The sequence below is a fragment of the Alnus glutinosa genome, chromosome 2, assembly GCF_958979055.1.
Source record: "Alnus glutinosa chromosome 2, dhAlnGlut1.1, whole genome shotgun sequence".
NCBI lineage: Eukaryota > Viridiplantae > Streptophyta > Magnoliopsida > Fagales > Betulaceae > Alnus > Alnus glutinosa.
In genome coordinates, this window is record NC_084887.1 from 22,231,220 (window position 1) to 22,246,240 (window position 15,021).

Genomic DNA, 15,021 nt, shown 5'->3' on the forward strand with positions numbered 1-15,021 from the left:
AATTCCTGTTTGCATTATTCATTTGCAAATTAAAGGAGGACCAGAAGAAGGCAAAATAGAATTGTTGAAAAATTAAGTTACTCGATCTCAGTTACGGATGTTAATTTTAGACACGATTTGCGAATTCGACATGAACTCAACATAAAATTAGCGGCTTAAGATTGAGAGATTTGACCCGTTTAATTAAATAATTTTAGTTATGATTGATACATATAATTTTATACATGACCCAAATTCATCGTGCAAACACGAATTGATTAAAAAAATAAAAACAAAGAAACAATAAATAAATGATTCCATTCATTTCTTATGTCTCATATTTTTCATAAATATTAGCATCTACACTAGAATTTCGAATTGGGAGCCCGGCCCTCAATACCCACCAAAAGAAAAACAATATTTCCACAGGCGCCACGTGGCATATATTCGCCACTGATAGCGGCAGTCATTGACTAGTAATTGATCATATTTTCTGCTGAGCATGGCCCCTTCGTGGGGTCTCGCGAAGGACCGGAGCAATTCACTATCATCTAAGATTCCACTTGGTCGCTGTTTTTCCATTCTACAGTGATCAATGACCCAACTATAAATTGCCCTGACCACCCATAAAGCTTCTTCACAGCTAGCCTTCCTCGAAGCAGAAAAACACAAAGTTTCTAATATTTTAGGCCTCCTCCAGTATATTCTATCTGTTACATTAGAACTGCGCCATGGCCTCTAATATTAGCTCCAAGACCCTGCTTGTCCTCCTTGTTGCCCTTGCCCTCTCTGTGCAAGGCACTCTAGGTAAATCTCCACCTTTTTACTCCTGCATGCATGCTCATACTCTTATTATTCGTTAATACTTTAAATATTTGTTTAATTTGAACTCTCATACAAATTCAATGGTAAAATAACATTACACATGAAAATTGTTGCAGGAGGGATAGCGTGTGAGCATCTAGACCAAGACACGTGCGCCTTTGCAGTGTCGTCCTCCGGAAAGCGGTGCGTGCTTGAGAAGCACGTGAAAAGGAGCGGAGAGGAAGCATACACATGCCGTACGTCAGAGATTGTGGCCGACAAATTGAAGGACTTGGTGGAGACCGACCAGTGCATCAAAGCATGCGGGCTTGATCGGAAAACACTCGGAATCTCATCGGACTCTCTCCTCGAGTCTCTCTTCACCCAAAAGCTTTGCTCGCCTCAGTGCTACCAGGGCTGCCCCAACATTGTTGACCTTTACTTCAATCTTGCCGCTGGTGAAGGCAAGCATCATTATTACTTTGGTTTTTTTTTTTTTTTTTTTTTAAATATATATATTTCGATAACCGGGATATATATATATATAAAGCCCCAGCTAGATCACACGGATCAGATAAAGTTTAGACTTTTTGCATGTGAACATGACCCCAAAGAATTATTTCCATCTTAATTAACGTAATTGTCTAACAAATTTGCTTATCTTTGGTTAATTAGGTGTATTTCTTCCAAAATTATGTGAAGCACAAGAAGCAAATCTGCGGCGAGGGATGTCTGAGATCCGGAGCTCTGGTTTTGTAGCACCAGGTCCGGTGCAGTCGATGAAGTTCACGGTTGCACCAATAGTTGCGCCAGCGTTGGCTCCATACTAGGAAAACTTATACGATACGAAGCCTTAATTAGTTGTTAGGTTACAATAATGAAGTCACACCTGTACTGCGTGTGTTCTTCAAACAATAAGTTATATTGAATCATATACAGTTATCGGTGTGTGCGTGCTTAATTTATGTATGGTTTGGAAATGAAAAAGATTCAAAAGAAGAAAGAAGAAGAAAATATGTTCATTCAGCTACAGTACTGTCCAAATTGATTCGATCTCCCTGATTATCAATTAGATATAATATATTCTACTTCTATATATCTTAATTAGCCCGTGGAATATAATAAGACTTTTGAATGTTATTTGAAACCAATATGAACGTAACAAATGGGACACGCCTATCAACTTTTAATAAATTTTCCTGGGGAACAGATCTTTCTGTCCAGCCAAGGTAGTCAACTAATCCAAATCAAACTGTTTTTTTTGGGGGAATGTCCATTAAACGCGGGACGGAAGGCCCACGTCAAGCTAGAGAAACAATTATGCTATATTACCAGAACTTGACGGAACTAGCTAGGTAGGGGCGGAATCAGGATTTTTGGTGAGGGGGGACGATTTTTTTTTTTTTTTTTATTTTTTTATTGGGGAGACGGACTTGCATAAATACAAAAGTTTATAGATATTTAAAATCTTCATAGATTTGTGTTTGTGCATATTGTTATTAAATAAAAGCATTGTAGTCTTATATTTAATTTCATGGCATCACAAACATACAGTGGTATAAACAACTAGCAAAATAGCTTATCTAAAAAATAAAAAAAAATCTAGCAAAATAGCTTAAAAAAAAAAAAAAAACTAGCAAAAAAAACTAAACATAATCTATAAAGTCTAATAAAAACAATACTTATAATCGTTGAATTTTTCTCCTAACATTCCTTTGAATCCCCAAATAACAATACTATGAGTCGAGCCAAACAATGGTGAAATCATAAATGATTAAACCATTTAACTTGTATTGCCAAAACAAATATTGTGAACCCAAATGACTGCAAAATAACCACTCAAAAAATTGATTATTGGTTAGAAGTCACTTAGAATAACCACTCAAAAAACCAAACCATTTAACTTCTTTTTTTTTTCTTTGCATCTTCATAGTCTTAAACCAAATTGAGTTTCTCGTTAGAAGCCAACTAGAATATGGAAGGAAATTAAATGAATGGAATATTTTATATTTTGTGTTAAAAGATGGGGCAAAACTAAAAAAAATAAGTTAAAAGGGGACACAAATATTATTTTGGGGGGACAAAAGTATAATTTTGGGAGGAAAAAATTATTTTTTTGGTATATTTAAGGTTATTTTTAAAAAATTTGGGGGGACATTCGTCCCCCCCCCACCCAACATGTGGGTCCGCCCCTGTAGCTAGGTATACGCTGGGGGTATAAATTAAGCCCAAACATTTTAGAATTACTTTCACATTATATATATATATGAAAAAAGTACAAATACTCTTTAAACTCCCACTCCAATGTCAATGTCCTCCCTAAAGCCAACAAAAATACAAAAATAACCCTAAAAATCTTTTAATAAGACAAATATATCATTATAAATTTTAAAAAAAAAAACTTAAAGAAAAAGATACAATTTTTTTTTAAGAAAAAAAAACGATTTTTTTTTTTAAAAAAAAAATTGAAAAGAATTTTTTTTTTTTTTTAAAAAAATAAATAAAAAATGAGAAAAATGAAAATCCAAGGGGTGGCCCAAACTGAAAATTATATAAAACAAAATCTAAAAAAAATGAAAAATCCTTGGTTTTTTTTTTTTTTTTTATTATTTTTCCTCTTTTTAAAAATTAATTTTTTTGTTTTGTTTTTATATAATTTTAAGAATTTTTTTTTTATAATTTTATAAATGATATTTTTGTCATTGTGGGGGGACATTAGCATTGTTTGGTAGTTTAAGGGGGAGGGGGGAGCATTGAAACAATTGGTAGTTTGGGGAGCACGTTGACAATTGGGTGGTAGTTTAAAAGAAGGTATGTATACTTTTCCCTATATGTATATTTTATTTATGAAAAATCCCTTCAAAAATTAAATTTTAATCTCTTACACTTTTTTTTTTTTTTTTTAATAACTTTTTAAATTTTGTCCCTTCATACTTAGGGTATGTTTGTTATAAGTGTTAGTATTTTATATTGGCTATATTCTGGATAAACAAAAACACTTTATGTAATGGTTGAGATTTAACAGGATGGTCGGTTCTCAAATTTAGAATCTTCATGTATTCAGACAATGTACAAATCAAAGCTTGTACTGATCACAAGCATCTTGAAGATATTCATGAAAAGTCATTGCAAATTCCAAGGCAAAACAACCGATTCCTGTGCAACCGTCTGGACGAGCCTTTGAAGGCATTCGGATGCCCCACAGTGTCTTACAGATAAAGATGAAGACATCCGGACGTTAGAGCAACACCTTCTGGACGCTAGATCAATCAGTATTCAACAAGGAGTTGGATTTCAGAAGTCGACACTGTTAGGAAGTCTCTGCAAGCCATCTAGACGATGGGACGATGTCCAGTAATTTCAGAATACTCCAAAGTTCCGTTCGAACGCTGAAAGGATTTTAGCGAAGACCGTCCGGACGCTTGGTCAAGCCGTTCGGACGTGAACCTGATAAAGATAGAATTACGCTGTTTCTGAAAGGATATCGCAGAAAACCGCCCGGACGTGGCTAACTTCCGTCCGGACGCTCGCCAGCTAGAGCTCAAATCTCAGCAGTTTTAGGTTTCTTGTAAGCCTATAAATAGAAGGCTCTAGGCTTGTGTTTTATACAGAATTCGACAGTGAATTCCATAGTGCTTTGAGAGGGTGTTTAGGGAGAATTGAAGATCCGCTAGCTCTGAAGCCGTTGCCGGTGTGTGCTCAACTGTTCGTGTGAAGTCTATCTTAGGGGTCGGTCCTAAGATAAACGAATCCATCAAAAACCCTTCAGGTGGAAGATCTGGTTGGGAAGCGTTCACGATAGGTTTTGTGTCTGAGTTAAATATATGACTACTGCATAAGGGTATGTGAGTACGAGTGTCTTGTAACTAGTTTTGTTTTTGGATAGTAAATTTCCTAGGTTTGGTTGCCCCAGAGTGGTTTTTCTCTTCACAGAGTTTCCACTTCGTAACAAATATCTTGTCTTATTTAAATTTCGCATCTAAGATATTTTGTTGCAAACAAACACAAACATTTGGTTTAAATTAGAAGTCAATATTTATTTTCAATTGGTATCAGAGCTTGGTACACTCTGTTTTAGATTTATTTATTGAGTGTATCCTTTTGACTTCTGTTTTTGATTATTATGTTTCAAAATCTTAATTCAGTTCCGCCTTTTGAGAGGACGAACTATGGCTATTGGAAAGCCCGAATGCACTTCTTTTTAAAATCTATTGACGTCTGAAAAATTGTTGAAATTGGTTGGATTAAACCAGAAGAAACAGACGAAATTACTATTATTCAAACGAGCGCAAGGCTTTCTAATGATAAAGCCCTCCATGCACTATGTTAAGCACTTTCACCATTTGAATTCGCAAGAATTTCAAATTATGAAATTGCTAAAGATGCATGGCAAATTCTAAAAACAACATATGAAGGCACAAAACTGGTAAAATCTGCCAAACTTCAAATGTTGATTTCTAAATTTAAAGAAATTAAGATGCTAGAAGAACAGACCTTCGGAGAGTTCTACACTAAGATTAGCGACCTAAGAAACTCGATAGTGAGTCTTGGGAAGCAAATCTTGGATGTAAAACTCATCCGAAAGATACTAAGATCTTTGCCTGAGCCTTTCAGGATTAAGGTGACAACTATAGAAGAAAGTAAAGATCTGGAGGAGATGAAGATTGAAGAGTTAGTAGGATCTCTTCAGACATATGAATACTCCTTACCTCCAGTCAGAAAGGTAAAAACAATTGCCCTTAAGGCATCTAAGGCATCCAAGAAGAAATCAAGAGTCTCATCTGACGAAGACTCTGATATTGATGAAGATGCAGTGGCAATGTTAGCCAAGAACTTCGAGCATTTTATGAAGAATAATAAATTCAAGAAGAAGTTTTCTGACAGACTAAGAAAGGCTCCCCACAGAACTGATACATAAGAAGTAGAGAAGAAAGATCCGAAGGGTCCTCAGTGCTTCGAATGTTCAGGCTTTGGGCACATCAGGACTGAATGTGCAAATCTGAAGAAACAAAGAGGGAAAGCCTTTAATGCAACTCTTAGTGATGAGTCTGAGAAGGAAGAAGAAACTCCTGAGGAAGAAAAATTCCTGGCCTTCGTGGCCCTACATGAAGATAAAGAGGATTCTCAGTCCTACTACTCTAAGAATAGTGAAGAAGAAGATATGCAGTCAGCCTATCAACTTCAATATGTTGAATTCCTAAAGCTGAGGGAAAAATACAAACAACAGGTACTTGAGCTTAACAACCTCAGAACAGAGAAGACCTCTATGCTCATAAAGATCAATGATTTAGAAGAAAGACTACTGGAGACATAGTTGCAACTAGAGAGAGTTTCAGACGAGAATCTCACCACATGCTCTCCATTCAGAAGTGCCCAACTGACAAGACCAGACTCGAGTATGTTCCTCCTTCCATTTCTGATACTCCTACCTCCAAGACCATTTCCGTGAAGTCAGTTATTCCCGAATCTCCACCCCCAAGAGTGGATAAAGGAAAAGTTGTTATGGAAGGGGAAGTTCCTATCATCCCTCAGCCTCCGGCCAATCTTCCTATCAGAAGAAAGCCTCTTACATGTCATCACTGTGGCGAGCCAGGGCACATCAGACCTAACTACCCACATTGGCAAGTTCAAAGGAAGAAAAAGTGGCAGGCTCCTAAAACTCCCATGTGTCACCAATGTGGAGTTAGTAGACCTAAGTGTCCTCCACCTAAGTCTCTCAGGTAGCATAGATCTCTGCCCAGAAATCATGTTCCAAAGCATCAGCAGCTGCAAAAGCCTACTCAAGCAAAAAAGACTTGGGTCCCCAAGAAGCTGTATATGGAAGAACAGAAGACTGTAGGAAGGGAAATCTCTTATGAAGGAACATCTTCCGTCAGTTCCTTCATGTAAGATCTGGTCAGATTTCTGGCACTACAGCTTACGAAGGAAGGATAGGACAAGGACGAGGACACCCACTCCTTGAGGGGGAGCAAACCTACGTAGTAGGTAAGGTCACACATGCCTATGATTTTGGTTCCTAAATCCTAGAGCATGACAGGTACACTTGCATAGTTTATTTTATTTTATCATCTCATAAAAACTTTGCATGTTGTTATGGAACCATCGTTTCTATCCCTATATTCCCTCTTGGGTTGTCTTGAGGAAATTCTACAGGTATTAAATAGGGATGATAGTAAAAGCACGTCGAGCGGCTGTTTTTCTATCTTGGTACTATCAAAACTCTCTCCATGAGGTCAGGTTTGTTTTTACCTTAGATGTTAGGTCTATATTATCCTCTATATTGTGAAGCATGGTTGTTGTTTTTGGTTTGTTTTAAAATAATAATAATAATAATAATAATGATAATAAAAAGGGGGTTAAAGGATGCAGGTTTTATTGTTCCATTATATAGCTTCCAGATATCTTATGTATGTTAAATTGATGTCTCAGTTTTTGATGCATTTGTTCTTTTACCTTTATATAACTGAGAGTTTCTCTTGATATCTGCAAAGTTTCCCAGTGGCATCCATAATAGATAGTTACTTTTCTCATGGGATGAAAAATTGTGCACTTTCCAAAAGCTCCCCAAAGGTATTTTTTTTTTTTCTCTCTTTTGACTTTAGCTTCTGGAAATTTTAAATGAGGGCGATTTTTTTTTCTAACATGGTCAAATTGACCAACTCGCTAGTTGAACCTAGAACCCATAAATTATGGCATTTTTTCTAGGTTGCAGCACCAAGTGATAAAATGCATTCAAAACTTAATAAAAATGGATAAATAAAAAGATCCACTGCTTATGCTATAAATATGTTCTTGATCTTGTCCCTAAAGAAATAGTCAATGACCACATCATTGCGGAAATAGACGGTCACTAAAGGACATAATAAAAGAAAAGTGCTGCAATTTAGGGGGAGTGTATCAGATGAAGGTAACTAGGCCCTAGCATAATAAGGTTTGACTTTTGACTGATCTAACATTGATTTTCTCTTCCCTGAAAATTTCGGGTGAGTCATATCAGTGAACTTCATACCTTATTGAGAAAACTTTCACACACACACGCATTGCTTGAGTTAAGTTTTCTATTGAAAAATGTCGTTCTGCAGGGAAATTCTTGTGCTTATTAAATCTTAACTCTCAATTATATCTTGGAATATTTTTGAAATGCTAATTGAACTGAGATATCAGTGTTATATACATGCATGCTCTGGAAATTATTTGGGAAATATTTTTTCTGCTATTTTATTTTTCTCTTTTTCAGATTTGTGTGTGTGAAGCGTCCGGATGGTGGTTCTGGCTGTCTGGACGGTAAGGTTGATTCGTCCGGACGGGCGTGTTTTTCGATCTCCTACGTGGCACTTCGTTCGGACGGAACTTAAGTGACGCCCGGATGGTGAACCCTGTAGGGTTAAATCGCATTCTCCCTGCGCCGCAGTCTTCTCATTCGCCTTTTTTTGGTTCTTTTTGTCGTGTTGTGCATTTTTTCTGTGCTTTTTATGCATAATTCTCAAGTGCACGTGTCATCTTTGCAATTTTTCTCTACCCCAGGTATGTTTTCAATACTCTTTTACTAATTTATTTTAAGTTTCTATGCTTAAAATAGTTTGTTTTTGGGATTCTATTATTTTAAGTTTAATATGCATTATTGCTCAAAATTCTTTATTATTTGGGTTGAGATTCTGCATATTTGGTTCTCAATATTGTTTGGGTTATGTTTCATGATGTTGTAATTTCTGGATAGTCCATTTTACAGCCGTTATAATGCCCAAATATTTTGGACTAACAGGAATTAATGCTTTCATAAATTTGTGTCTGTGATTTTTTTTAGTCCAGGAATTATTTCTTCAGACGACTCTCCTTCTCGTGTCAAGCAAAGAACTGAAGAATCAGTTGCTGACAGATTTCATCACATGCGACCACGATAGGTCCTATTCGAGCGAAATCTTCTCCGCGTAGATCTGAGAGATCCAGTTCTGCTCCTTATCGCTCAAATGCTACTGGAGAACCACTAAGAGTACTTGTACAATTGTGCCTGCCCGGCCTTTCCCAGACTGGTACTGGAGTTCTATGGCAACATGATCATCATCCAGGATGATGACAAAGGACTCATTATGCAGACCGTGGTCAGAGGACAGCAGATACAGATTGATCCACATCTTATCAGTGCTGTGATCAGAGTGCCTGTGTTACCAGTCTTTGGAGTTCCTTTTCCTGATGAAGCTCCCTGCATTGATTTCTTGCATGACTTCTTTGGGACGAGACCACAGTGAGACGACAAGTCCCACTCCCAGATCAACATCAGTGCCTTTGCTCCTATGCACTGATTTTTAGCAAAGATTGTGGTGACAAACCTTTGGCCTCAAGCTCGTCGAAGTGAGCTTACTCTTAAGAATGCCACCATTCTCTATGCCATCGTGATACAAACTCCTTTTTGCCTGTGCAAGCACATCTTGCACACTATGCTCGAGGTTCGAGATGAGAAGAACACAAGTCTGTCTTTTGGGTGTTTGATCACTCAAATCTTCCTTTAGGCCGTGATAGATATTTCAGACTCAGAGCGCCGCTCATGGATCTCGGCCAGATCCCTTTGGCATACAGACTGTCATGAAGTCTAATGACCAGTTGCGGCATGAGGCTCAAGGCAGTGTTCGTCAGCATCCACCAGATCTTCCCACAGCAGCTGCATCATTATCATAGGCTGTGCCTCCCTCCTTTGACATTGAAGCTACTTTTGCACAGCTTATGTCTTCTATGTCAGCTCTCCAGTGGGAAGTCAATCTTATAGGAGAGCGTCTCGAGCAGAGCCAGATCGACATAAGGGAGTGCCTAAAATATCATCATCCAAAGCCGCATGATGATGATGATTGAGTTTTTTTATATTCTATCTTATTTTGGTTATCAAACAATTTCAAATTTGTGCTGACATTTTGGTGTAAGTACTAAAACACTTATGGTTTTAAATTAATACTCTGTTTACCCTTTGTCATTGTGTGACAAAAAGGGGGAGTATTTTTGGTTGATTTTGGTTTTCAGACCGGGACTGTATTTCCAAACCGGTCAAGTGTTTTTTGTCCCAGAATAGCCAAATAGGGAGTTTGTTAGTATTTTATATTGGCTACATTCTGGATAAACAAAAACACTTTATGTAATGGTTGTGATTTAACAGGATGGTCGGTTCTCAAATTCAGAATCTTCATGTATTCAGACAATGTACAAATCAAAGCATGTACTGATCACAAGCATCTTGAAGATATTCATGAAGAGTCCTTGCAAATTCCAAGGCAAAACAACCGGTTCCTGTGCAACCGTTTGGACGAGCCTTTGAAGGTGTCCGGACACCCCGGAGTGTCTTACAGATAACGATGAAGACGTTCGAACGTCAGAGCAACATCGTCCGGACGCTAGATGAATCAGTATTCAACAAGGAGTTGGATTTCAGAAGTTGACACTATTCGGAAGTCTCTACAAGCTGTCCGGACGACGTGGCAACACAACCGGACGATGTACAGTATTTCAGAATACTCCTGAGTTCCGTTCGAATGTGGAAATGATTTTAGCAAAGACTGTTCGGACGCTTGGTCAAGCCGTCCGGACGTGAACCTGATAAAGATAGAATTACGCTGTTTCTGAAATGATATCGCAGAAAACTGTCCGGACGTGGCTAACTTCCGTCCAAACACTCGCTAGCCAGAGCCCGAATCTCAACAGTTTTAAGTTTCTTGTAAGCCTATAAATAGAGGGCCCTAGGCTTGTGTTTTGTATAGAATTCGACAATGAAGTCCATAGTGCTTTGAGATGGTGTTTAGGGAGAATCGAAGATCCGCGAGCTCTCAAGCCGTTGCCTGTGTGTGCTCAATTGTTCGTGTGAAGTCTATCTTAGGGGTCGGCCCTAAGGTAAAGGAATCCATCAAAAACCCTTTCAGGTGGAAGATCTAGTTGGGAAGCATTCACGATGGGCTTCGTGTCAGAGTTAAAGGTATGACTACTGCATAAGGGTATGTGAGTACGAGTGTCTTGTAACTAGCTTTGTTTTTGGATAGTGGATTTCCTGGGTTTGGCTGTCCCGGAGTGCTTTTTCTCTTCACAGAGTTTCTACTTCGTAACAAATATCTTGTCTTATTTAAATTCCGCATCTAAGATATTTTGTTGCATACAAACACACACATTTGGTTTAAATTAAAAGTCAATATTTATTTTCAATAAGGATTAAACCGATAGAATGGTATAGCTATTCCATAGTTTAGTAATTTTTTTGGTCCCTGAAATAAGTACTATTTCATAAAATAACTGAATAGTTATTCCTATAAAAAAAAGGAGTGGAATAGCTATTTCAAGAGCAGTAAATAAATCAATTCATTCAACAACCCACTCCTTTAAACTTGATTCGTGACTGCGGATCGAAACTCACTTGTAACTGATTATTAAGTGATACATATCAGACTCGCTCGACGAAACTCGATTTATGCTCGCAAGTCTAGCTCGTATAAAGCTCGACCCGACTCGATTAAGGCTCGCGAGCCTACCTCATAGTATAAGCATATACTAACTTATTATTAAATAACATATTAATTTATTAACTAGTTGGTTAATTATATTGACTTAATATTACTAAGCAATTAATTAACTTTGTAAACATAGTTAAGTAATTAATTATAGTCTATAGGTCACTTTAATTTTTTTGAAAAAGTATGTACTAAACAAGCATAGTATAGCTAGTTCCTACCAGTTATACTAAATAAGCATAGTATAGTATAGTATATATATATATATATATTATTAACATACTAACTAGTTAGTTCCTAAACTAACATATTAAGTTATTAATAGTTAGTATATAAGTGTATATATATATATATATATATATATATATATATATATATATATATATATATATATATATATATATATATAAACATATGTATGGCACATCACACATGGTTAACAATAGTTATATATTATACTTATACTATAGTTAATTGGTTAGATATAGTATACTAAACTTACTTCTTGCTCATATTATACATATACAATAGTTTTTACTTTTTAATTATATATAATAACATATTGTTAATTTGTTACCTATAGATTATAATTATATACTATATATGCCTTATGTAGTTACATATTATATATCTATACAATAGATAAATGTATAGAGGTTATTCACAAATTTGGGCTTGAACTCCACTCGATTCACATATTAAAAAAATTAATAGCCTAGCTCGAATTCGAGTTGAGCAGAACTTATCAAGTACTCGGCTCGGCTTGAATGACATTCTCAACGAGTTCAAGCCCGAGCTCGCCCGAGCTTCCAAGGAATTGAGCTTGAAAAATTTTTGTAGCTCAGCTCGAATAGACATTCTCATAAATGAGCTAGTCTTAAAATCCTAAAGGTTGGCTTGGCTTGACTCGATTACAACTCTAGCTATTTATTTATCTTGAAAATAGCATTTACACAAATACACCCAATAGTACTACAGAGCAGAGATATGGGAACCAAACCTAAGAGCTCGTTCTGTTACAATGATAGCACTTGAGCTTCGAAATCGCTTCAATGGTTGCCGGGATGAGACTACTTAGCGCACTGTCTTCGGCACTAAGATGTACGAGCGAGGAACAATTTGCGAAAGCCGAGGGCAGGGTATCGTACAACTGGTTTGACTTCAACCAAAGATATTAAAGCTTCTAAAGCTCTCTCTGTAAGAACTAATAATAATTTAAGGAGAGATAAAGGAAATAGAGGAAACACAGATTTTTGGTGGTTCGACCTATGGCCTAGATCTACATGTCAAAGCTTGTTGTTGGGTACATCTTTCCTTGATTCATTTGATTGTATACAAGATTCTATTTATAGAGAAAGAGTCTGAATGTTACAAGTTTCTTATACTTCTACATTAACAACGATAAATCAAATTTATCATCCTATAACTCGTGTCTTTTGAGTGCTTATAATTCTTGTCTCTTGAGTTCTTGTAACTCTTGTCTCAATATACCCCTGCAAACCCAACCGTAGATCACAGATGTTGAGGTTTGATCTTGAACATCAAAGAGTTAGAAAAAAAAAAGGCTACTATGGCCTGAATTGGAACATCGATTTCTATAATCGAAACTTGGACTTCGACAACTCTAGCCAATATCGACTACTATGGCTGGGACTTGAACATTAGCGACTTTGTCAGGCATCAGCTACTATAGCCAGAATTTGGACCTCGGCAACTTTGGTAGGAAGCGTCTACTATGGCCGGAACTGGGCCAACTATGGGCATGAAACCTCTTTGGGCATTCTTTTTTTTTCAACAAGAGAGAATTGGGTGGGTGATATTTACTAGTAGAAGAAACAATGATAGTATGTCATGTCATCTTGACAAAGAGAGAGACTCATGTGGGTGTGGGAAGAGAAATAGCTCGAGCACAGGGTGAGAAAATGTGGAAGGTTGAGAAAACCCAAGAAAACAAAATTGGTACACGTTGAATATTTGTGAGTATTTTGATTTTGGTTATGATTGAAGATGCAAAAGGATGAGTGAACCAAAAAAGAAAAAAAAATTGGCACATGATCGAATATTGGTGTTAGCCTATAGCTATGATACCATGCAAGAACTAATAATAATTTAAAGAGAGATAAAGGAAATAGAGGAAACACATATTTTAGGTAGTTTAGCTTATGGCCTAGATCCACATGTCAAAGCTTTGTGTTAGCTACATCTTTCCTTGATTCATTTGATTGTATACAAAACTCTATTTATAGAGAAAGAATCTGAATGTTACAAGTATTTTATACTTCTACATTGATAACAATAAAACAAATTTATCATCCTGCAACTCTTGTGTTTTGAGTGCTTATAACTCTTGTCTCTTGAGTTCTTATAACTCTTCTCTCAATACTCTGATCCTTGCTGAAACTTGACCGAAAAACCTGTTGTATGAGAAGTTGATGAGCTAATTGGGTTTTGAGAGGGAATCAGATGGTGGAGATGTGAAGGGTGTGGATTTTGATGTGTTGGCACCGGCGGGGTTAGTGTTGGCTTCAGAGGTGGGGGTATTGTCGGACATTGAGAGAGAGGAAACATAAATATTGCGAAGAGAACTGTGTAGATGGCTGTTATATAGTTCTAATTTTTGGGGTTTTGAAATAAAAAAACGAAATAAAACTAAATTAAAAAATAAAATAAAATAAAATAAAAAGCACTAAGGTTTTCAGAATCCATCTCGCTAAGTCAAAACATATATTCTCATGTTTGCTCATACGTACGAATTGCAATAAAATCCTATGCATGTTCTAATTTTCATGAAATTACCTATTGAAAGATTCAATGAATCCATCATTTTTTACAAATCACATTGAATATCCAAGTTAATTCAAAACCATCCAATGTATCTGTTTGATTAATAAATCACAATGAATATCCAAATTAAATAAAAAAAAATTCAATGTATCCGTTAAATGAAACAAATTGAATATCCAATGTTTGCACATATATTAATCGAAACAATCAATTAAAAGAGTACGTTTTAATCCTTTAGTTGAATTGAAATGAACATACATTCGGATTATATGAACAAAACATGAAAATACAAAATCTAATCAATGGCAAGGCTTCATCTTCAACCTTAGTTGAAGTTTTAGCCTCTCATGACTAAAAATAACATGCTAACCTTTATTAAAAACTAAGAGTCTTACAAAGAACAAAAGAAAACATATAAAGAAGTAGACTCTTTATTGGAGGCTGCAGGCTTGCGCCTCTCCACACGCACTCTCCTCATTTTTACAAAAGAAAAGCTTTATTTTATATGGTGCTACTAGGGTTAGAAACAAAAGACCAAAAATGACGCCTCTACCATAACTTCCATCTATTTCTTTTCCCACTTTTCTTTTAATTGGTCACGCACATTGGCTTTCTTCTATTTTTTTCTTCTTTCATTTCTTTTTGGTCTTCTACAAAATAGCTAATTCTTTTTTATTTTTCTTTTCTTTTGAAATTCGCTCGAGTGTCTTGGGTAGAGATGTGCTCGAGACAACAGATCAGAATGTACTTGTTTTCCTGTTTCTTTGCAATCCTACATAAAAATCGCTATTTTTTCTCAATGACCTGCAAAACACTAAAACACCAATACTAACAAAAAAATCAAAAAATAACAAAGCTAAATGTTTAGCACATGCAAATTAAGGGGTCCAAATATACAATATTTGGCACTCATCAATGGCCATACTGTATCGGTGTATTTTTGTCAGAAGAAAAAGGTCAATCAAAATTGTAATTT

General features: G+C 36.3%; 1 protein-coding gene across 1 annotated transcript; it reads left to right on the forward strand.

Moving 5' to 3' along the window:
• Positions 1 to 610: 610 nt before the first annotated feature.
• On the forward strand, positions 611 to 1,813 carry LOC133861069 (uncharacterized). Its single transcript, XM_062296770.1, has 3 exons — positions 611 to 786; positions 921 to 1,247; positions 1,459 to 1,813. Exons 1-3 carry the CDS (start codon positions 711 to 713, stop codon positions 1,611 to 1,613), a joined length of 558 nt encoding a protein of 185 aa, XP_062152754.1. The 5' UTR covers positions 611 to 710; the 3' UTR covers positions 1,614 to 1,813.
• Positions 1,814 to 15,021: the final 13,208 nt, after the last annotated feature.